Source organism: Lampetra planeri, chromosome 23 (genome assembly GCF_965212315.1).
Source record: "Lampetra planeri chromosome 23, kcLamPlan1.2.h2, whole genome shotgun sequence".
NCBI lineage: Eukaryota > Metazoa > Chordata > Hyperoartia > Petromyzontiformes > Petromyzontidae > Lampetra > Lampetra planeri.
The window spans coordinates 11,131,484-11,152,811 of record NC_136129.1 but is presented as its reverse complement, the minus strand read 5'-3'; the positions used below and the strand labels follow the sequence as shown (position 1 = coordinate 11,152,811).

Genomic DNA, 21,328 nt, shown 5'->3' with positions numbered 1-21,328 from the left:
GGCGAGTGGGTGGGTGAGTGTGTGTGTGAGGGCGAGTGGGTGGGTATGTGGGTGAAAGGGCGAGTGGGTGGGTGAGTGTGTGTGTGAGAGAGCGAGTGGGTGGGTGAGTATGTGGGTGAGAGGGCGAGTGTGTGAGAGGGCGAGCAGGTGGGTGAGTGTGTGTGTGTGTGAGAGGGCGAGTGGGTGGGTGAGTGTGTGTGTGAGAGAGCGAGTGGGTGGGTGAGTATGTGGGTGAGAGGGCGAGTGTGTGAGAGGGCGAGCAGGTGGGTGAGTGTGTGTGTGTGTGTGAGAGGGCGAGTGGGTGGGTGAGTGTGTGTGTAAGAGGGCGAGTGGGTGGGCGAGTGGGTGGGTGAGTGTGTGTGTGAGAGAGCGAGTGGGTGGGTGAGTGTGTGTGTGAGAGGGCGAGTGGGTGGGTGGGTGTGTGTGTGAGAGGGTGAGTGGGTGGGTGAGTGGGTGGGTGAGTGTGTGTGTGAGGGCGAGTGGGTGAGTGTGTGAGAGGGCGAGTGGGTGGGTGTGTGTGTGTGAGGGCGAGTGGGAGGGTATGTGGGTGAAAGGGCGAGTGGGTGGGTGAGTGTGTGTGTGAGAGAGCGAGTGGGTGGGTGAGTATGTGGGTGAGAGGGCGAGTGTGTGAGAGGGCGAGCAGGTGGGTGAGTGGGTGAGTGTGTGTGTGTGTGAGAGGGCGAGTGGGTGGGTGAGTGTGTAAGAGGGCGAGTGGGTGGGCGAGTGGGTGGGTGAGTGTGTGTGTGAGAGAGCGAGTGGGTGGGTGAGTGTGTGTGTGAGAGGGCGAGTGGGTGGGTGTGTGTGTGAGAGGGCGAGTGGGTGGGTGAGTATGTGGGTGAAAGGGCGAGTGGGTGGGTGAGTGTGTGGGTGAGTGTGTGTGTGAGAGGGCGAGTGGGTGGGTGAGTATGTGGGTGAGAGGGCGAGTGGGTGGGTGAGTGAGTGTGTGAGAGGGTGAGTGGGTGGTTGAGTGAGTGGGTGGGTGAGTGTGTGTGTGTGAGAGGGTGAGTGGAAGGGTGAGTGTGGCTTGTTGTAACTTGCAGTATTGTGGTTGAACACAGTATGGATGAGACGAAACAGTCTGGTAGATATAGTCCTCAACATGTGTAGAGGAATCAATTAGAAACGTTCGCAGGAACCGTAACCATGGTAGTAGCAACAATAGAAGAGTGATAGGGAGGCGACCGACCAATGCTGAGCGAGCGAGCAACTAAATGAATCAATCACCCTGACTGCTTCACTCTGAATTCTATCCAACGCAGGGCAGTGAGGTAGTGAGTGGAGGCCCTGTGCTTTATTACCAAGTCAGGCTGATGAAAGATCGGCCAATTTTCAACCAGATTGCACCATCACCGGTCGTATGTCGCAACCTCATTGGCTGCTCTGAGAAATTTTGAATGTGGTACCGACCCTGCTGATAAAACTGTTTGGCGGAACTCGCTGAAACGAGGATTTGCAAATCCAATGGGTGTGGGCGTATTGCCCACTGCATGTTGTGATACACGTACAGAAACACGCGTTACATCACGCACCACAGAGCATGGTTGTCACCACCATCAGAACTTCAACTTATGCCACAATTATCTAAAATATTACCTGATTGGATTCTCTAGGAGTAACATTGCATGATCATCATAACAGTACAGACATGACGGAAAGCAAAACAGAGGGCGGAATGTTATTATTGTCGTTATTGTTATAAAAAAATCACAGAAGAATCGTCACACCTGCTACAACAAACCAAACGATGCCAACGCAGCATTAGGCCTGAACGAAGCCAGACACGCAAACGCCCGGGCCGCGCGCCACCCGCGCCAGGATCGCCCCCCCGATGGTGGCGACGCCCTCTCGCCCAAACCCAAGGCCTCGCCCATGATGCGACCCCCACGTCATGGGCCGCCTTCGCATCTAAACCGAGTGTGTTAACGAAGCGTGGGGATTCGCTCTCGCAGGCAGAGGGAGCACGGAGTGAGGGCTCTGTGTTCCCAATGGTGACAAACCGGACCGTGCCGGGCAACGGCAGCGCCGGGCGAGCCGATGCGTGCGCAGGCACGCCATTCCACAACTGTTCCCACACAGCCCCGGGCACATTAGGCAAATTCATCGTGGGCACACGACACCACCCGACAGCTCCCGGGCACCGACAGCCTTTCTGTTGTCTCTACAAAATATCACGTTAAATACTGAGCACTCAATTGTCATTTAATTAGAAAACATGTCGGAAACAATAAACAATTAAAACGGGAGCGACGGAACCGAGACCGGAAGAGTGAGGGCGCAGAGGGGAAGTGTTGCTCGAGTCTCTGCTCCGCGAGCAGAGAGAGAGAGAAGACACGTGGGTCCGGGGAGGGCCAGGGCCGGACCTGCCAGTGTGCCGCGCCAGTTACTTTGCGAGAGTGACGTAATTACGGGGGAACATCCCCGCTCGGCCGTGACACGAGCCCTTCCACCAGTTGGGATCGGAGCTGTCCACCACCGTGATGAAGTCTCCCCGACGGAACCCAAGCTCCCCATCCTCCTGCGGCTCAAAGTCAAACAGGGCCTGCACGCGCGTCGCCGCCTGCAAACAACACAAAGACAGAGATCCCCCATGTGGTCTTAACCAACTGCTGAGGCAAGTGCTGTTGGCGAGCACCTATGAAGGCTGGCACGGCACGAGGGATGGAGCGGCCAGAAACGTGCCTGGCCGCCTTTGTCTCCCCAGTGAAGATGTTTACACACCACACAAGGTCATCATTTAAGGCTGAATCAATGTAGGGGCGGCCCACGACCGATTCAGATATCCATCCCCTATGTTGGCCGTGCACGACAATTGAACTCTGGCCATCGGGTTCGCAGTGCAGTGTGCTAACAACTAGAGACGCTGCACATATGATGGTGAAAAAAAATAACTGGAATCGTGATGTGAACCACGACCCCGCATCGTGAGGGGGCCAATTACTACAAGAAGTAACGGCACAGGCACCGTGCACAGCGCAGGAGCCGCACGGCTGGGCAGCGAGTAGCGTCCACCACCATCACGGTCTACTTCACACAAAGTCGCGATCATGTCGGAAAAACACTCGTGTAGCAGCAGCAGTGAGACACGTGGGTAAACAGTGGTGTGTTTGAACAGCGCTGAGCGGCCAATTACACACAGCTGCTGTTGCTGCCGGCGGTGGTGGCAGCAGCTGAGTGGCAGTGGCTCAACGCTAATCGCCGCCACTCGCACTGCGCACAGACGTTCACTCCCGCCAGCATCACCACCACCCCAACCCAAGCGGTGAATGGGACCACCTCCCGCCCAGTGATAGAAATACCCAGACCCAGCTCTCAATCCCAGGTTCTTAGATGTGCTGGCGTGGCGTATTGATGGCCATTATGATCCCACCGTGTAATAGACACCTAGACAAAGATCTCGAACCCATAATCTCAGTGGTACTGGTGAGATCTTGGAGCGTATCAGAGTTGCCACCACCAGCATCCGGTTAGAGGGTGGTGCGTCAAGTGTGCCTCGTGCCTCCGCCGCCACGCCCAAGCCCCACCCCTCCCCCCACCGGGGGCTCACCTGTGGTAGCTGCTCCATGTCCCGCAGGAAAATCTGCTGCGTCCTCGACACGGACGTGCTGCGGTGATACTCCACCAGCTCGTTCAGGGAGTTGAACTTGACGACCCACAGGAAGTATTTCCCTGCACCGTCCCGCAGCACCTTAAAATGCTGCACGTCGTTCCCAAACCTGGAACGCACGCAGATAGCTCCCTTGTAGCCCCCCCCCCCTTTTAAGCTGGTGGCATGTGTAAGGTAGAGGGCCTCTGTTTGTTAAAGCTAGCGGGTATTACGACCAGGAAGGTGAATAAGTGTGGTGGGATGTGGCAGGCACCATTCAGGCCAGTGTCTCCTCCAGTGCCGATATTTATAGCGGAGGCTCAGGAGTGGTTCAGAGATCACTGGCCATTGATATGAGCTGCCGCAGGGAATCCAACCCGGGTTGCCACCACGCACGCGCACGCTGAGGCACGTACGTCACAAAGGCAGAAACGCACACACTCAACATATGATCACTTCCCCCGCACTCGATTTTGATGTTTTACTGTAACTTGAGGTATTAAGAATGGTTTTTAAAACTACTTTTTTTCCAGCCAACTTGTTAACTGGAAATTTTATATTAGTTTTGTTCGTGCACTGTTTGCAATATCATCTGTGATATGGTTGTTTTGTTATGATTTCTATTTGGTTATTTTTTGCTCTGACTGGTATTTTGTTGTTTTTGCGCCGATTGCTATTTGAACCTTATGGCAGGACTCCGGGGTCCCGAATAAGTCAAAATTGTAATCAATTTATTTATTTTTGGCGACTCCGTCCCACCGCGCACATCAACGCCACGACCCACCAGAAATCAATCCTCTCGTTCTTCACCAAGCACCCGTCGTTGCCAAAATTGCCAGAATCATAAACAAAACTTTGAAACTTTGATTATAGTGTCGTGTAGAGCTCGTCGAGAGGAATAGATTGCCACATCGTTCGCCTTCAACAGACATAAAATGACGTCGCAACGCAGTTCATGTGAGAGCCGGGGGCTTATGGGACCCCGGGGTCCCGCCATCAGGTGAATTTGCTGCTTTGCTTTACTGCACTTTACGTTCATGTTTTTGCTTCTGTTATTTTGGTGACCTAGGTTGGTCGAACAGTTGCTCTTACAAATGAGATTCTCATCCTGGTCTTTTGAGTTCCCACCTGGTTCCACAAAATCAACTTGAACCATATAAGACAACAACCGCACGCACATGAAGACAACCCTTGAGCCGCGAGAATGCGGGTGGCACAGACTGGAGCAGAAGGGGGCGGACGGCTACAACTTCCTCCTGGGTCACTCGAGCGCGCAGTAGAGGAAATGTTCGTCATAACTAAGCCGCCCTCTCGTCATCCGTTATGAGGGCTAAGAGCACTGCTCTGGGTTAGTTCACATTATTGAAATGAGTTGCGCTCCAAGAAGAGCCGAAAAACGGAAAGGTGGCAAGCAGTGGCAGCCATTTCAGGAATTGAACAGCTCTGACCCAACCTCACCAACTTCTCGAAAGCCTCAAGCAAATCGTTGCCCATTACACAATGTCCCCTGGACTCAATGTTAACCTCCAGATTAGGGGCAATCAGCCACGGAGGGCGGGGCCGGGATAAGCGACACGCCGCTTCCTTGTGGCGACGTCGGCGCAGCGACTCGCTCGGCGCCGCACACGTGGCGGCGGGAATGCCCCGTCGCTGACAGGCTGAGCAGATAAGGCAAATAACCAGGACCGTGGTGTGAAGTCCTTGTGGTCGCCGGTGGTGATGGCGCGTGGGTGAGAGGCGTGCGGGGGGTTTGAGGCCAAGTGTAAGTGCAGGATGGGGTGGGGGCCGCACGCCCACACTGCAGGAAGCGGCACCCAGGAAAACGTGGGCAAGCAGCCTGGGTCGTCACTAGAATTGGTTTGTTCTGTCTAGAAAAGTATAATTAAACTGGATAGTACTGGTTTGCCACATGTACAGAGGGCATTAAACAACCTATTTAGCTTGATTTAGCCGAGCAGCAAAGGCAGATGCCATATTGGTGCAATAGCACACTAGACTTTCAATATAGCAAGAGTAGACCAAATACCCACTGGAGCTCCCTCTAGTGGAGGCTCTTCTATCAGCATTAGCGTGAGCGAGCAATTGAAGGGCTGCATCTTTACCTTTTAATTGAGACACAATGACAAATGAACCACGCAGTGACTTAGTCAGCCAGAGATTTGACGTCAGCATGAGCCAATCAGTACATTTGTTACTCACGTTCCTGGAATTGGTTCCTGGTTTTCAGAACCGATAACCTATTTTTAACACGGTGACCAGCGTACCGGTTACGAGTTAACAAGTGCGCACGCCACACGAAGCGACGCTCCCCAGGAACGCAGGATCGTCGCTCACACTGGGCCGGCCGCTCGTGCTTTACCGCTATCCCCCCACGGCTCCAAAAGAGGAAACAATGCCGCTCGCGTAACAGAATCCACGGCATGCACCCACACCAGCATGCTCCGGATAAGACCTGGCGACAGCCAGCAGCAGCTCCCATCACAATGTCTACTTATAGAGCCCCCATATTCCTTGTCGTGGCTTGGCTCTGACTCGGCTTCGAACGTGGCCCAACTCGAGCTGGAGCTGCTCAATTGCTTTCAAAGACATCCCAACGAGAGGTTCGGCGTGGCTCGCGTAAATCCCGAGTGCGGCTGGGACCACTCTGACAGCCGGCTCAAGTCAAACGTAGGGCTTTGAGCCGGCTCATGCCAGGCTAGAGCCAAGTCAGAGCCAAGCGGTGACTGAGACTACGGGCCATAGTGTACACGGTGTACGTCGCGAAAGGCACAGTTCACGAGACATGACAAGCGACATGCAGGTGCACGCCCACACACACAACATGTGCACAGATGTACCGGTACTCGCGCATACAAAAAGACAGCAACACACACCCAGCTCGACGTTGCCAGCCATTGATCACGTGTGAGATTTATCATCCTTGGGTGCGTTTCTGCCCTTGCAATGCACGTGTCTGGGTATAAGTCTGTGTGCCTCCTTGCTTGCTATGCAGGCCTTCATAGGTGGTCACTAATAGCATTTGCCTCAAAAGCCTGGTAAGGCTTCACAGGGGATCTATCTTTGTAGTGGGGAAACGAGGTTGTTCCCCTTGACAACTCAAATCAGTGCCCCAACTGTGAACATTTGGAAGGACCCTCCTGAACGAGCCCTGAGACTAAGTGCAGCTATCCTGGGTGAACCAAGTGAAATAACCAGGACAAAAGACGTACACGCGTGCCGCACTCACTTCACCGACAGGGAGAAGTCCCCTGGAGCACTCTCACTCTCCCGCACCAGGAAAGCGCCATCAAACTTCTGCCGATTGAGCATCTCCTCTGCCTTGACGCGCGGGATTTTCCCAGTAAACCATCTGCACACACTCACACGTTCCCTGTGTTAGCAAAGCCGCACACCCGCCCATATCCACCAACACACCCATAATACCCACCACCATACCCCTCCCCACCACTCATAATACCTAAACATATCCACACAATAATACCCAACCATAATTGATTTGGGCAAATTACGAAAAAAAATCAAGGGTTACAGAAACAGCAATATGGATGACTATTGCACGTAAATAGACGAGGGCATGTGTCCAGTATGACTGCGGGTGACGTGATCATGAAGGCTGGGGCTCGCTCACAGGTGGGGCTTCATGTCGATGTAGTTCTTGGGTATGAATCCATCGCGTCCGTTCAGCTCTGCCTTGTACCAGTTCTGGTCGCAGTCTTCGTTCAGGACCTGCCACGTGAAGCCAGGGAGACCCACGTTAGCCTCGTACGAGCATTCCTCGGGGACTCGCGAGTCCAGCAGTGCTTCACGTCTGTTCTAGAACTATTGTTATACAATTATTACCGTTGTTGACCTGGGAAAGCCTCACAAAACGACAAGACTGTTTCAGCAGAGTCCTGCCAGGCTTCCGTAGTATCGGCGATGTTGCTATGTGTCATTCCATTTTGAGTAATTTGCAAGAAATGTTTCAGCATTAGGATGTTTGGCCAATATCGATTACATTCTATGTGTTTTTCGCTATCGGAGGCAACCGGCTAACCCACAGAAAACCCACGCAGAAGAGGGGGAGAAACACACCCACTTCACATAGCACGCACCCGAGTCGGGAATCGAACCCAGGTCTGTGAGGCGCAGGTGTTACCACTGCGCTACTGGCCTGCCACCCGCCACCACAGACACGAACCTTGACTATGTACACTTCCATTTACCGCCCTTGTCAAGCCACTATTGAACGAAGGCCTCTCCACGACACGTCGGTACATGGAGGTTGTTTGACCATGTTGATGAAGATGGTAGTTCAGCATTAGTTCAAATATCTCTCGCCAACGTTGCTAGTTATGGCCGTAAGTTGAACTCGGTTCGCCAAGTTTAGAGCAAAGTCCGCAAACCAAAGTGCCACCATCCTCACAATTAATTACACGACCCTAAATGGTGGTTGCTGTTGTTTCAAATATTTGTCATATCTATTCTGAGATTCCATCTGTATGTATGTACTTGTTTTTTTACTAATGTAACCGACTGTGAATTCCACTTCTCAGTATACATTTGCTGACTTTCAATGTGTTCTACGCAGTGTACACCGACTTACTCAGTGTAAGTGTCCGTCAGTGTGTGGTGGCGATCAGTGTGTGTGGCGTATATGTTGAACTTCTTTCGCACCGTACGTAGCCAACCGTGCTAATCGGCGAGTGTGGTTTGTGTGCGAGCGTGTTGCATGTCGGAATTGTGGTTGCCTGTGGCGAGTTTGTTGTGGAGTGTTTGAATTGGGGTGTGTGTAGTTAGGGCCGTACGCGTTGGGTGGACAATATGGTACGGTGGTTGTCGTGTGATGTATGTGGTGTAGCTGTAGTGTGTATGGTGTATACAGTCTTATTTGGGTACTGTGTGCGATGTGCTGTGTATAGGTCGACTCAGCCTCGAATGGTGCGGCCTGTGGTTGTGCTGGCCACCCACCCACCCAGTCGTGCAAACCCTTCACAGGTGCTCGCTAACAGCACATTCTCCTACAGTCTGTTCAAGGCTATACACGGGGGAGCTTTGTCTCTGGACGTATGGAGGTGGGAGTGCGAAGTGTTGTAGTTCGTGGTGGGACGTGGGCGGTGATGGGAGTGTCGCCTTGAGAACGTCGCTCCGCTTGAAGCTCAGCTCGTCCTCGGCTGTGGCGTTGAAGTCGTATTTGGCCACGGCTTCCATGTCCCCGAGCGAAGGCCCCGCTCGGCCTCACACGAGACCTGAGATCAGAGGGGGGGGGGGCAATCACAGGGACCACTCCATCGGTTACTCAGCTCCACTCTCCCCGTCAGTCTCTCCTCGCTTTGCCCGGAGAGCGCGTACGGTGGGGTACGGGGAGAGACGGACTCACTCGCTCTCCTTGTTGTCCTGGGCCTGGTTCCTCCTGGTCCCAGTTGGTTCCGCCTGCTTCGTCTCCTTCCTCCTCCTGGCACCGGTCCCGACCCTTCCGGCTCCCTCCCGGTGCTGCTCCCTCCTGGTCCCTGTTGGTCCCTCCTCGCCGCGGACACCGTTGATCTCCGTCACCGCAGACTCTGCTGGTCCCTGTCGCTGTGGTCCCTGTCGCTGTGGTCCCCGTCACCGCGGACTCTGCCAGTCCCTTCTGGTCCCCGTTGGACCCTGGTGGTCCCCGTTGGGCCCTGCTTGGTACCCGTTGGGCCCTGGTTGGTCCCCGTTGGGCCCTGGTTGATCCCCGTTGGGCCCTGGTTGGTACCCGTTGGGCCCTGGTTGGTCCCCGTTGGGCCCTGGTTGATCCCCGTTGGGCCCTGGTTGGTCCCCGTTGGGCCCTGGTGGTCTCCGCCGATCCTCGCTCGCCGCAGGCCCCGCTGGTCCTGGTCCCTCTGAAGTCCGAGCCGAGGCTTCCGCCACTTCCGCGTGAGGCGCGCGCCGACCAAAGTCTCGCGAGAGTTTCCGCGTGAGGCGCGCGCCGACAAAGTCTCGCGAGAGTTTCCGCGTGAGGCGCGCGCCGACCAAAGTCTCGCGAGAGTTTCCGCGCGCGTTCCGGAGTCACGAACCGCAGGCCAAGTCTCACGAGATCACGGGGGATATAAGTCACGCGTTGCCAGACCGGAGGGTTTACCTCGCACCGTGGCAGGGCCGATCCGCTCACGGGCACTCAGGTGGCTGCACGATGTCTCAGGGGTTCACGGGGACGATCTGAAGTTTGAGGGAACTCGCAGCGGCTCACGGGAGTTCGAGGGGTCTCGCAGGGGGTCGAGGGGCACCGCGGGTGCCCGGGGAACTCAAAAAGGTCGGAACGCTACTTGGTCTCAGCGGGTTGGGTTCTCGGCCCCTTTCCCACTGGCACATCCGAGCTGCGCCAGCGCGGGACCCTTACGGTATATGTTGTTTTCCACTTGCTATTTGCCGTACCAAACCGTGCTACGCTGGCCTCGGATGACATCTGAGTGCTCAAGGAGAGGCGCCAGGGGGGAGGAGGAACGAGCGGGAAGGCGGAGAACTGGCCATTTATACCCCCCTCGCCACAAGCTCTGCGACCTTTGTTATACGAAGATGTTTTCGGCCAATTAATGAGTGTTTACACGTGGGAGGGAGCCCCAGTGCCCTGGGAACCCCCATGCATGACGTGCTGTAGGTAGCAGCGCTCTCCTGCGGATGGAAGCAGGTGGGGTCCACACTTCCATGCTGCACCTCGACGCCCACAGGGAAGAGGATTTCACAACATGTGTGTGATCCAACAACCCTGACTGCCTCCTCCACGGTGCTGGGCCAGAGCTGTTGTGTTCGCCACCACTGCCTGGACGAAGATGCATCGTGACATGGCCCCTTCTCGCCGTGGCGCGCTGCCCAAAGGCCACCCCGCGACTTGAATGCCGCGGTTCACCCTCCTCTGTGTGTGCGCGCTCTCGTCAACATGCCGACGCTGCTGCCGGGGTCGTTCCAAGCGTGCACCTCCTCCCCGTTGTGTGCGCACTTCTCAGGGTTTATTCCAGAGAAGTGTGGCGAGTGTGTTGTGACCTGCAGTGTGGTGGCAGTTGAGCACAGGGTGGTGGACCGAGCCCTGAACATGGGCGGATGAGTACAGCAGCGAAGTTCACGTGGATCATGGTGGTAGGGATAGAAGAGTGATAGGGAGGCGACCAACAGCTGGTGAGGTGACTGAGATTAATCAGTTCCGGATCATCATTCGCCCGGACTGATGACTTCCTCTGAATTATATCAAGTGGGTGCTCCCCCCAGATATGACAACAGGATTTAAACTTGGGACGAATGTGTCCTCTGTGTCGCAGCTCTAGCAACTGCGCTCTGTGTAGCGATGTAGTCATCATCGTTCTGAATTAGATGGCACGGAACAGAAAACCCGGCCTCTTCCATGCCTCCTTAGCTAGATAAGTATTCTTCTTGGTTCTTTCGGTAAAGTCACGTAGAATGGAAATAATAAAATAATAAAAATAAACCAATTAAAACATTCTCACGACGTTTCGGCCACAACGCAAGCAGCCGTCCTCAGGTGGAGAACAGGTCTGTCGAGAAGATGAGTATTACAGTGCAGCCATCCCATGACAGATGTTCATCAACCCTCACTACATTGCATTGCAACTCCGCCGATAAACGCACACACGCGTGGTAACGTTGGTGTCTCGGAGAAACTGACACATCGCATCTTTGTTCAATAAATCAGCTGGAGAGAACACATACAAAACCGCACTTTGTGTATATTCACGCGCGCTCGCAACTCAACGTGTGCACGTGTGTGTGTGTATAGCGTGCTCAGTTACACAGGGAAGCTATGGGTACCAACCACGTGTACACAAGAAGCCGCGGGGCTGCGTGGACACAACTTGCTCCCCTTAAATGGCCCTCTGCCTCATCGTTATGGAGGAAGAGGTGGAGGGTTGCACTGCAAGGGGCCTGGGTAGAAATGCCACGGGATCTGAGAGGTCAGGTTTTGAGGGGGCCAAGGGCTGGTACTGGGGTCGCCATCCGTCCAGGTTTGACCCGGACAGTCGAGGAATCGGCATCAGCTGTGTTCATCCAACAGGAAAGAATTTGTACCGAGATCTTGTGGTGGCAATGTGTTCAAATGCAAAGTGGTTCTGATAGACCGAAGCGGACTGAGAAAGATGTCCGGGCTTGCTCTGCGTAAAAGGGGGCGGACACTCATGGCAACACGTCCTGGGGGAGCCTGGGGACTGAGTGGTTGTTGTTGACGTTGTGGCAAGGAAGGGAAGAGGAGTTGCGGCAGCTGTGTTCCATGCGTGGCGGGTGGGCGGTGTCCAGTTGTGGTAAGCGGTTGGTGAGTTGTGGTAAGCGGTTGGTGAGTTGTGGTAGGCGGTTGGTGAGTTGTGGTAAGCGGTTGGTGAGTTGTGGTAAGCGGTTGTTGAGTTGTGGTAAGCTGTTGGCGAGTTGTGGTAGGCGGTTGGTGAGTTGTGGTAGGCGGTTGGTGAGTTGTGGTAAGCGGTTGGTGAGTTGTGGTAAGCTGTTGGCGAGTTGTGGTAGGCGGTTGGTGAGTTGTGGTAGGCGGTTGGTGAGTTGTGGTAAGCGGTTGGTGAGTTGTGGCAAGCGGTTGGTGAGTTGTGGTAAGCGGTTGGTGAGTTGTGGTAAGCGGTTGGTGAGTTGTGGTAAGCGGTTGGTGAGTTGTGGTAAGCGGTTGGTGAGTTGTGGCAAGCGGTTGGTGAGTTGTGGTAGGCGGTTGGTGAGTTGTGGTAGGCGGTTGGTGAGTTGTGGTAGGCGGTTGGTGAGTTGTGGTAGGCGGTTGGTGAGTTGTGGTAAGCGGTTGGTGAGTTGTGGCAAGCGGTTGGTGAGTTGTGGTAGGCGGTTGGTGAGTTGTGGTAGGCGGTTGGTGAGTTGTGGTAGGCGGTTGGTGAGTTGTGGTAGGCGGTTGGTGAGTTGTGGTAAGCGGTTGGTGAGTTGTGGTAGGCGGTTGGTGAGTTGTGGTAAGCGGTTGGTGAGTTGTGGTAGGCGGTTGGTGAGTTGTGGTAGGCGGTTGGTGAGTTGTGGTAAGCGGTTGGTGAGTTGTGGCAAGCGGTTGGTGAGTTGTGGCAAGCGGTTGGTGAGTTGTGGTAAGCGGTTGGTGAGTTGTGGCAAGCGGTTGGTGAGTTGTGGTAAGCGGTTGGTGAGTTGTGGTAAGCGGTTGGTGAGTTGTGGCAAGCGGTTGGTGAGTTGTGGTAAGCGGTTGGTGAGTTGTGGCAAGCGGTTGGTGAGTTGTGGTAAGCGGTTGGTGAGTTGTGGCAAGCGGTTGGTGAGTTGTGGTAGGCGGTTGGTGAGTTGTGGTAGGCGGTTGGTGAGTTGTGGTAAGTGGTTGGTGAGTTGTGGTAAGCGGTTGGTGAGTTGTGGCAAGCGGTTGGTGAGTTGTGGCAAGCGGTTGGTGAGTTGTGGCAAGCGGTTGGTGAGTTGGCCCTTAGGCTCTGGGCCCTCCTCTCCCAGTGCGCGTCTTTGTGAAGCCGCGTGCACATCGCAACCCGCAGTCCGAGCCCCATCGAGGGCAGCACCACAGTCTCGCACACAGATCCTGCGGATGGCAGATCTTCACGATGTCTTTAAGATTGACTTCGCCATGGACTTCATTATTTAACTATCAAATCTACCATCATTTCAACCATCGCCAAATACATTTCACCATCATGTTACCAGCATTATTTTCCACGAAAGAAATACCATGAATTCTACCATTGCACCATCATCTTCATCAATTCCACCATCATCTTCACCATAACGTGTTAATTATAACATCGATAGTGTTGTTTGTTGCTGACCACTTGACATGGTGGGCCTGTGCTCAGCAACTGTTTAAGAAAACACTAAAACTATCATCATCTTTACCATCAGCGTCACCATCACCGTCATCTTCATCATCTCGGCCGCCTGGGTGCCGATAGGCATGGTGGATCTGACCCCGGCCCCACTGTCCGCTCCGTGGCGCCTGATCCCAAATGCCCCCGGGCCCTCGGGCCCCCATGCCGCTCCCTCTCCTCGCTGCCCCCCACTGCTGCCCCTCGCCGTCCGCACGATCCCCTGGTGCCGGCACGAACCGCGCCTCCATCCTCCTCCTCCCCGGGCTCCGCGTCAGCAGCTGCAGCCTCCGCTGGACCCGGCCGCGTCCCCCTGGGACCCGCGGGGCCCACGGCAGCCCCACCGGCACGGACCCTCGGTGGGAGGCAGCAGTGACGTGGGGGCAGCGGAGAGGGCGCGGTGGGGTCGCGGGAGGTGGACTGGCGTGACCCGCGTCCCCACAGATACGAAGAAAGGGACCTCATCCCCACGTTCTCCTGGGACCCCGTCTCGGCGGCCCCCTGCGGAGGGGGTGGAGGAGGGGGCGCCGAGGGCGAACAGGGGTCAGGAGTCGCACCGGAGCTGTTGAAACATTCACGACGCCAGGTAGACAGAATGGTGTGCGCCGCCTTAGAAAGAGCGCCTTCGAGTTCAGACTCGGGGGCAGTGGCCACGCTCCTGCTGTCTCACAGCAGCAAGACCTGGGTTCGATTCCCGACTCTGGTGCTTTCCGAGTGGATGTTCATGTTCTCTCCTTGTTCTACACGGGCTCCCTCGAGGTTCTCCGGTTTCTTCCCGGGGCTAAAGCACACACACAGTGTGACTGGTGTTGACCAAACATCCCAATACTGAGAAAAACATTTGGGATTACACACGGCAACATGGCCCCCGACTACAGCGGACCTTCCTTAAAATGAGTCTTGAGACTCGGTGAGGTTTTCCTGGGTAAACTCGTGGAATTATAACATCGTGACAACAAAGCCTTGTAAATTTAGGAAAGAACCGATGAGACGCCAGGACATTTGGTCGTCAGCTGTCCAAGAGCCAAAATAATCAACGGACAGGAGCATCATGAACGGCAAAAGCATTGAGTAACATTGATAGATGATCATTTGTATGATTATTTATATAATTATTCCCAACTTCACTGAGTGTCATGACTCCTTTCGAAGGGCCTTTCTAAGTTGTCGGAGGAGGAGGGCAATGCTGCTCGTGTGTGTTCCTATTTTAATCATTTGCTTTATAATAATTGTTTTGGTAATTTTATACCAGGACGCCGGCAAACAGTGGCGTGCTCTTTTAGAATGACGTCAGGGTAACTTAAACGTCCACTGTGAGTGAAGCAGACGCGGCGAGTTGTAGTTTACGATGACGCACACCGCAGCAATCGCCAAGGGCGGCTGCCGGCTTCGAACGGCGAACGCAACAGCAGCAACGCGCGGTGAGCCTCGATCCCACTGAGCCGCCGCGTCGCCGCCGCCGCCGCCTCAAAGTGGCGATGCAATCGCACAGCAAACAGCTGGGGGTCGGCCCGCCTGGGGTTCCACTACGATGGTTGAACTGGTTCAAATCTGCTTCGGAAGGTTCGGTTCTGCTCAACCGCTTGTCAAAAACTGGTATAAACCGATAAAAAAATGTCACATTCTCTCGAATGCAACAAAACTAAGCGGTAACGATGTTGGTGTCAAGTTTACCTCTCTGTTGCTGTGACTCAGTGGCGAGGTGGACGCCGCTGAGTGTGGGTGACTCAGTGGCGAGGTGGACACCGCTGAGTGTGGGTGACTCGGTGGCGAGGTGGACACCGCTGAGTGTGGGTGACTCAGTGTGGAGGTGGACACCGCTGAGTGTGGGTGACTCGGTGGGGAGGTGGACACCGCTGAGTGTGGGTGACTCAGTGGCGAGGTGGACACTGCTGAGTGTGGGTGACTCGGTGGCGAGGTGGACACCGCTGAGTGTGGGTGACTCAGTGTGGAGGTGGACACCGCTGAGTGTGGGTGACTCGGTGGGGAGGTGGACACTGCTGAGTGTGGGTGACTCGGTGGCGAGGTGGACACCGCTGAGTGTGGGTGACTCGGTGGGGAGGTGGACACCGCTGAGTGTGGGTGACTCGGTGGGGAGGTGGACACCGCTGAGTGTGGGTGACTCGGTGGGGAGGTCACCATGGGGTCTGGCCTCTCTGATGCACGTGGGGGGCACGTCCCCTCCGGGCTTGGCTCAGACACAGGAAATGCGGCAGGGCCTGCACAGAATGGGCAGATGTCAAAATCACTGCGGTGGTGACCCCCGTGCCTGACAGCAGCAAACACCTGGGGAGCGATAGTGTAGCGGTTAGCACGCTGCGCTATGAATCCGGTGACACGAGTTCGATTCCCGCTCACGGCCAACACCAGTGACGATTATCTGAACCGGTCCCGGGCCCCCCCTAGGTCGACTCAGCCTCAAATGAGTACCTGGTGCGGTGTGTAAACATTGCCACTAGGGAGACAAAGGCGGTCGGGCGTGGTGCTGGCCACCCACCCCCTCGTGTACCGTTCCGGCCTTCATAGGTGCTCGCTAACAGCACTTGCCCCTACAGTCTGTTAAGGCTATATGGGGGATCTGTGTGAGTGATGGAGTGTGCGTGAGTGAGTGTGAGTGTGTGTGCGTATTGGAAGCACCGAGTGTAGTGGTCAGTGCACTGTGCTTTGAACCCGCCGACTTCAGTTTGATTTCAACTCTCGACGAATATCAGTGACAAATATTTGAACTGCTTCTGGGCCTCCCCTAGGTCAGTGTTTTAACTTGCTGACTCGTTCCTACTGGACATCTGTGAAAAATAGCCTCATAGCTCATCGGATTCCTCCAGGATATCTAAAGATTCCAGATAAATAAAGATTCTGAGCTTAAAATGAGTACCTGGTTTGGTGTGTAAACATCAGCACTGGGGAGACAAAGGTGTCCAGGGGTGGTGTCAGTCACCCACCTCGTGTGCTATGGACACCTTCAAAGGTCACTAGCGGAGCCAGAAATCCCTCATTTTGATCGGATCATTGGGGTTTATTAGTAATAAATCGGCATTTTGCGACCCTCACTGCCACTGTGTAGCATAGTATTAAGTGCCAGGGACTCTATGAGATGATCGGACAATAGTCTGAGTCCTTAATTGGCAATAAGTAACGACAAAGCGGTTATTAGTGATTCAGAATTGTGCGTAGTTGCGTCTACAGAGTCCACGACTTCCCTGAAGGCATTCACCTTCAGCGAGAGCGATGCCGATCACACGACGCGGTTCGAATTCGACCCTCGATCGATGGCTGCGCTATCGCCGCACACGCGTCGAACAAGTCCTTACTGACCACGCCTCCGTCATGTTTCATTGCTGGAGGGGTTGCCCTCCCTACTTGAAAATTCTGGCTCCGCCATTGTCAAAGGTGCTCCCTAATAGCACTTGCCGCAAGTCTGTTAAGGCTATGAGGGGGATAGTTGTCTTTGTGTGTGGAGTTTGCCCCCCTGTTCTGCATGGGTTTCATCTGGGGTTTCCGATTCCGTGCCATAGCTTAAACACACGCTACGCCCTCTAACTGACATTATATATGTCTTTGGGTTCGGTCACGCGGTGGTTTATTGCCAAAATTCGCGTCGTTTATCCTCCACGACGTTTACAATAATACACACGTGCCAGATTATGCCTGGTAAAGCTCCTCCGCCTCGTGACCGGTGTCTCGAGACTTCCCACGACTCAACTCGACGTGCGCCGACGTTTCGCTCAGATTGCTGTGAGCGAGGGCTGGTGGATCGCGCGCGAGACTCCCTGCCGACTCGTGGGTGGAGGTCGCCCTCTGCTGTCTCACAAAGGAAGATCAGTCCCCTTTGTACGTAGATTGTTACTCTCCCCGCCTCCGGCACTGCGGCTTCCTCCCACGTGTAGAAACGCTCGTTAATGGAGTTGGTCAAACATCCCGATATAGAACCGCAGAGCTTGGGCAATTACCGGCGCGGGTTCTGGCTGCCCTTGCGCCCTTCTCTGGGTTCCTCCCGCGGCTCAGTGCGGACGCCACCGTCGAGCGCTACAAGCTCTTTGGCGGCGGCGACGCCGTGAGACTCAACATCGCCATCGTCATTATTATTGTTACGAGTGACACTGCTGAGACGTGGATGACTTCACTGGCCTGTGGCCGTGGCTGGGCAGGGGGCCCCGTGTCGCGTTCGCCGATGTGAGTCGCCGTGACTCGCGGGCCGACTCTCCCCTTGCCCAGCGTTGGGCACAGGGACCAAGTCACCTCCCCGTGCCACCGGGCTCTCTCCAGCCTACAGGGGGTGCAGGGGACACGTCTGGTCAGTGTGGAAGAGGAGAGGAGACCAAATACCGCCTTGAGCTCCCACGAGTGGAGGCCCTTTTGCCAGCAGTGGCGGTGGTAGACACTTGCAGGGCTGCACCGTTACCTTTTGACTGAGAAACGATGACAAGTAAACCACTGAGTGACATCGCCCGCCCTGCGGTTTGCATATCAGCGCGAGCCCAGCAGTTCGCTCGCTGCTCACGAGTTACCAGTAGCGAATCGCAAACCGATTCTTGTGACCGGAGCAGAACGCGACACACGCGGCGACCGCGGGCCCCGGGGCTGCCGATGCTTACGCCGAGAGGCCGCCGTGCGGGCCCCCGGGGAAGCAGCGGCGAGGGGGCAGGGGGCGGCGAGGACGCGGAGGGCGACGACGATGACGATGGAGGGGACGGCGCCGAGCGGCGGCGCTGCGGCTCCGGGGACCACGATCGCTCCGACAGGTCGGAGGTCACGGACAGCGCCTCCATCTCGGCCAATGGGATCTGCACGAGGCCCGGACACGCGCACACTCGCCACCATCAACCCTCACCAACATCGACCTCACTACCACCATGATCCTCAACACCATCACCAAGTTGACCCTCATCGCCTTCACGCTCACCATCACCACGCTCGGCACAATCACCACCACCATCACCTTCATCACCCTCATCATTACTACCCTTACCAACATCACCACCCTCACCCTCACCACGCTCACCCTCACCACGCTCACCCTCACCACGCTCACCATCACCACGCTCACCCTCACCACATTCACCCTCACCACGCTCAGCACAATCACCACAACCATCACCTTCATCACCCTCATCATTACTACCCTTACCAAAATCACCACCCTCACCCTCACCACGCTCACCCTCACCACGCTCACCCTTACCACGCTCACCATCACCACGCTCACCCTCACCACACTCACACTCACCACGCTCAGCACAATCACCACTACCATCACCTTCATCACCCTCATCATTACTACCCTTACCAACATCACCACCCTCACCACCATCATCATCATCATCGATGTCTATGTAGTCCCCGTGCCCCTGTGCGTGGAACCTTCGGGGAGCCGGGCGGTCCCTGGGTGGAGCTCAGGCCGTAGGAGCGGCACACGGAGCCCGACAGGTTGTCCATGAGCAGCAACTCGGCATCCACTGCGTCCACCATCACCAGCGACAGGTCCGACGAGAACCGCAGCTACACACAGCCGCACGGTCACCATGACTACCGCACAGCCGCACCGTGACTACCGCACAGCCGCACAATCACCATGACGAACGCACAGTCCACGTCATCATGACTCCCACACAGCCGCACGGTCACCGTGACTACCGCACAGCCGCACGGTCACCGTGACTACCGCACAGTCGCACCGTCACCATGACTACCGCACAGCCGCATGGTCACCGTGACTACCGCACAGCCGCACCGTCACCGTGACTACTGCACAGTCCACGTCGCCGTGATGACCACCTCCTGCACTCACCCGGGTCCCCGGCCGCCACGAGGGGGACCCGCCCAGGGAGACGCGCTCCCCCTCGGCCCCCTGCCCCCACTGGGACCACCCGGTGTCAGCGCTGTGCCGCCGGGGGGACCGGCTTCCCGTTCCCCGCGGCGTCGGGGAGGGGGCCTCCCTGCGCGGGTCCCTTTCGGGCCCGAGGGGGCCCCCCTCGCCCTCCGTGGTGTCTCCATCCACATCGTCATCGTCGTCGTCCTGGATCCACACACAGCGCGCGTGAGAGTGGGGCGCTGTCAGTCGACCCACGGCACCTGGGCCTGTCCCGTGACCTCCTGCCAGCGAGCCATCCACACCTCGCGGGGCCTCGACGTGCACCTAGCCTGGCACAAGCACCGTGGTGACGTCGCCGGAACTTCGTGGCGAATGAGGGCTGTTGTTGGTGCGGTGGTGTCGGTGGTGTGGGTGGTGTGATTAACGTGGTGTGCTGGTGCTCGTGGGTTTGTTGATGTTCGTCTGCTGTTCGATGTAATCACTGATGGTGGCGGCTGGCCGCGGCTCTTGTGGGTCGTTGTGGTGGCACTTGTGAGGGCAGCAAGTTGTAGTGATTGTTGCAGGTTTTGTTCGATGTTGCATCTTGTTTTACGCTATTCTTCCGCTGTTTGTTGTGGTGGCTGTGGTTATTGATTGCGGTGGTTGTGGTGGTTTTCCATGGTAATTGTGGTGGTTGTTGTGGTGGTGATGGTGGTGGTTGCGGCGGACCGTGCCTGGTTGCTCTCCTCCAGGTGCTTCATGAGCACGGCCACCACCACGTTCACGAGCACGAACTGCGCCGTGAGCACGAACGTCACGAAGTAGACGGGCGAGATGAGCGGGAGGTGCGCCACGCAGCCCGGGGGCTCCGCGGGGAGCCCGGCCCCGCACTCTCGCAGCGTGTCCTGCGCTCCCCACACACACAGACCCACGCTCCACCACCACACTCTACACACACACAGACACACTCTATACACACACACAGACCCACGCTCCACCACCACACTCTACACACACACAGACACACTTTATACACACACACAGACACGCTCCACCACCACACTCTACACACACACACAGACACGCTCCACCACCACACGCTCCACACACACACAGACACGCTCCACCACACTCCACACACACAGACACACTCCACACACACACAGAAAGACACGCTCTACCACCACAGTCTACACACACACAGAAAAACGCTCCACCATCACACTCCACACACACACACAGAGACACGCTCCACCACACTCTCCACACACACAGAGACACGCTCCACCACCACACTCTACACACACACACACAGACACGCTCTACCACCACACTCTACACACACACACACACAGACACGCTCCACCACACTCTCCACACACACAGAGACACGCTCCACCACCACACTCTCCACACACACAGAGACACGCTCCACCACCACACTCTACACACACACACAGACACGCTCCACCACCACACTCTTCACACACACAGAGACACGCTCTACCACTACACTCTCCACACACACAGAGACACGCTCCACCACCACACTCTCCACACACACACAGACACGCTTCACCACCACACTCTACACACACACACAGACACGCTCCACCACACTCTCCACACACATAGAGACACGCTCTACCACCACACTCTACACACACAGAGACACGCTCTACCAACACACTCTCCACACACGCGATCCACACTCTGCCCTCACTCTCTCCCGGGACACAGCAACACCGCGACCCCCTCTGCTGCTGCCGCCGCGCTCCCCCCACGACTCCCCGAGTCGGGGCTCCTCTCATCTCCCCGTGTGCGTCTCTGTGTCTCCGCCTCGGCGAGGCTCTCCTGGAAACACAGCGCGCGAAGGACACCCCCCATGCGCTACCTTCATGATGCCATTCCAGTTGTCGCCCGTGGACACGCGGAACAGCGTGAGGAAGGCCATGCCGAAGTTTTCGAAGGTCGCGTGACGGGTAAGGCCCTCGCAGGGGGTCTCGTCGTCACAGACTGCGTGGGCAACCACAGCAAGCCACAGGCGCCCGTAAGCAACGACAGAAATCCTGGGACAACCACAGGCGACTATGACCTCACATCACAAAAGGCAATCACGACAAGTGAGCATAGGATGAGGAGTGAATGAAAAGCGAGAGAGAAGTGAATGAGACGGTGATGGGGTGAAAGAGAGGC

General features: G+C 56.0%; 2 protein-coding genes across 2 annotated transcripts in view; both read right to left on the bottom strand.

Annotated features, from left to right (window-relative positions):
• Positions 1–2,178: 2,178 nt before the first annotated feature.
• On the bottom strand, positions 2,179–9,588 carry LOC144726500 (growth factor receptor-bound protein 2). Its single transcript, XM_078605285.1, has 6 exons — positions 8,943–9,588; positions 8,696–8,811; positions 7,212–7,309; positions 6,810–6,932; positions 3,545–3,713; positions 2,179–2,557 (listed from the first exon to the last, which is right to left on the bottom strand). Exons 2-6 carry the CDS (start codon positions 8,771–8,773, stop codon positions 2,381–2,383), a joined length of 645 nt encoding a protein of 214 aa, XP_078461411.1. The 5' UTR covers positions 8,774–8,811; positions 8,943–9,588; the 3' UTR covers positions 2,179–2,380.
• A 3,182-nt stretch (positions 9,589–12,770) lies between these two features.
• The window catches only part of LOC144726502 (voltage-dependent T-type calcium channel subunit alpha-1I-like), a 57,171-nt gene continuing 48,613 nt past the window's right edge, over positions 12,771–21,328 (bottom strand). Inside the window, 8 exon segments of the mRNA XM_078605286.1 lie at positions 12,771–13,842; positions 15,016–15,560; positions 17,470–17,608; positions 17,937–18,125; positions 18,703–18,840; positions 19,130–19,357; positions 19,867–20,037; positions 21,027–21,148. Coding sequence (XP_078461412.1) covers positions 13,402–13,842; positions 15,016–15,560; positions 17,470–17,608; positions 17,937–18,125; positions 18,703–18,840; positions 19,130–19,357; positions 19,867–20,037; positions 21,027–21,148 — 1,973 coding nt within the window. The 3' untranslated portion in view covers positions 12,771–13,401.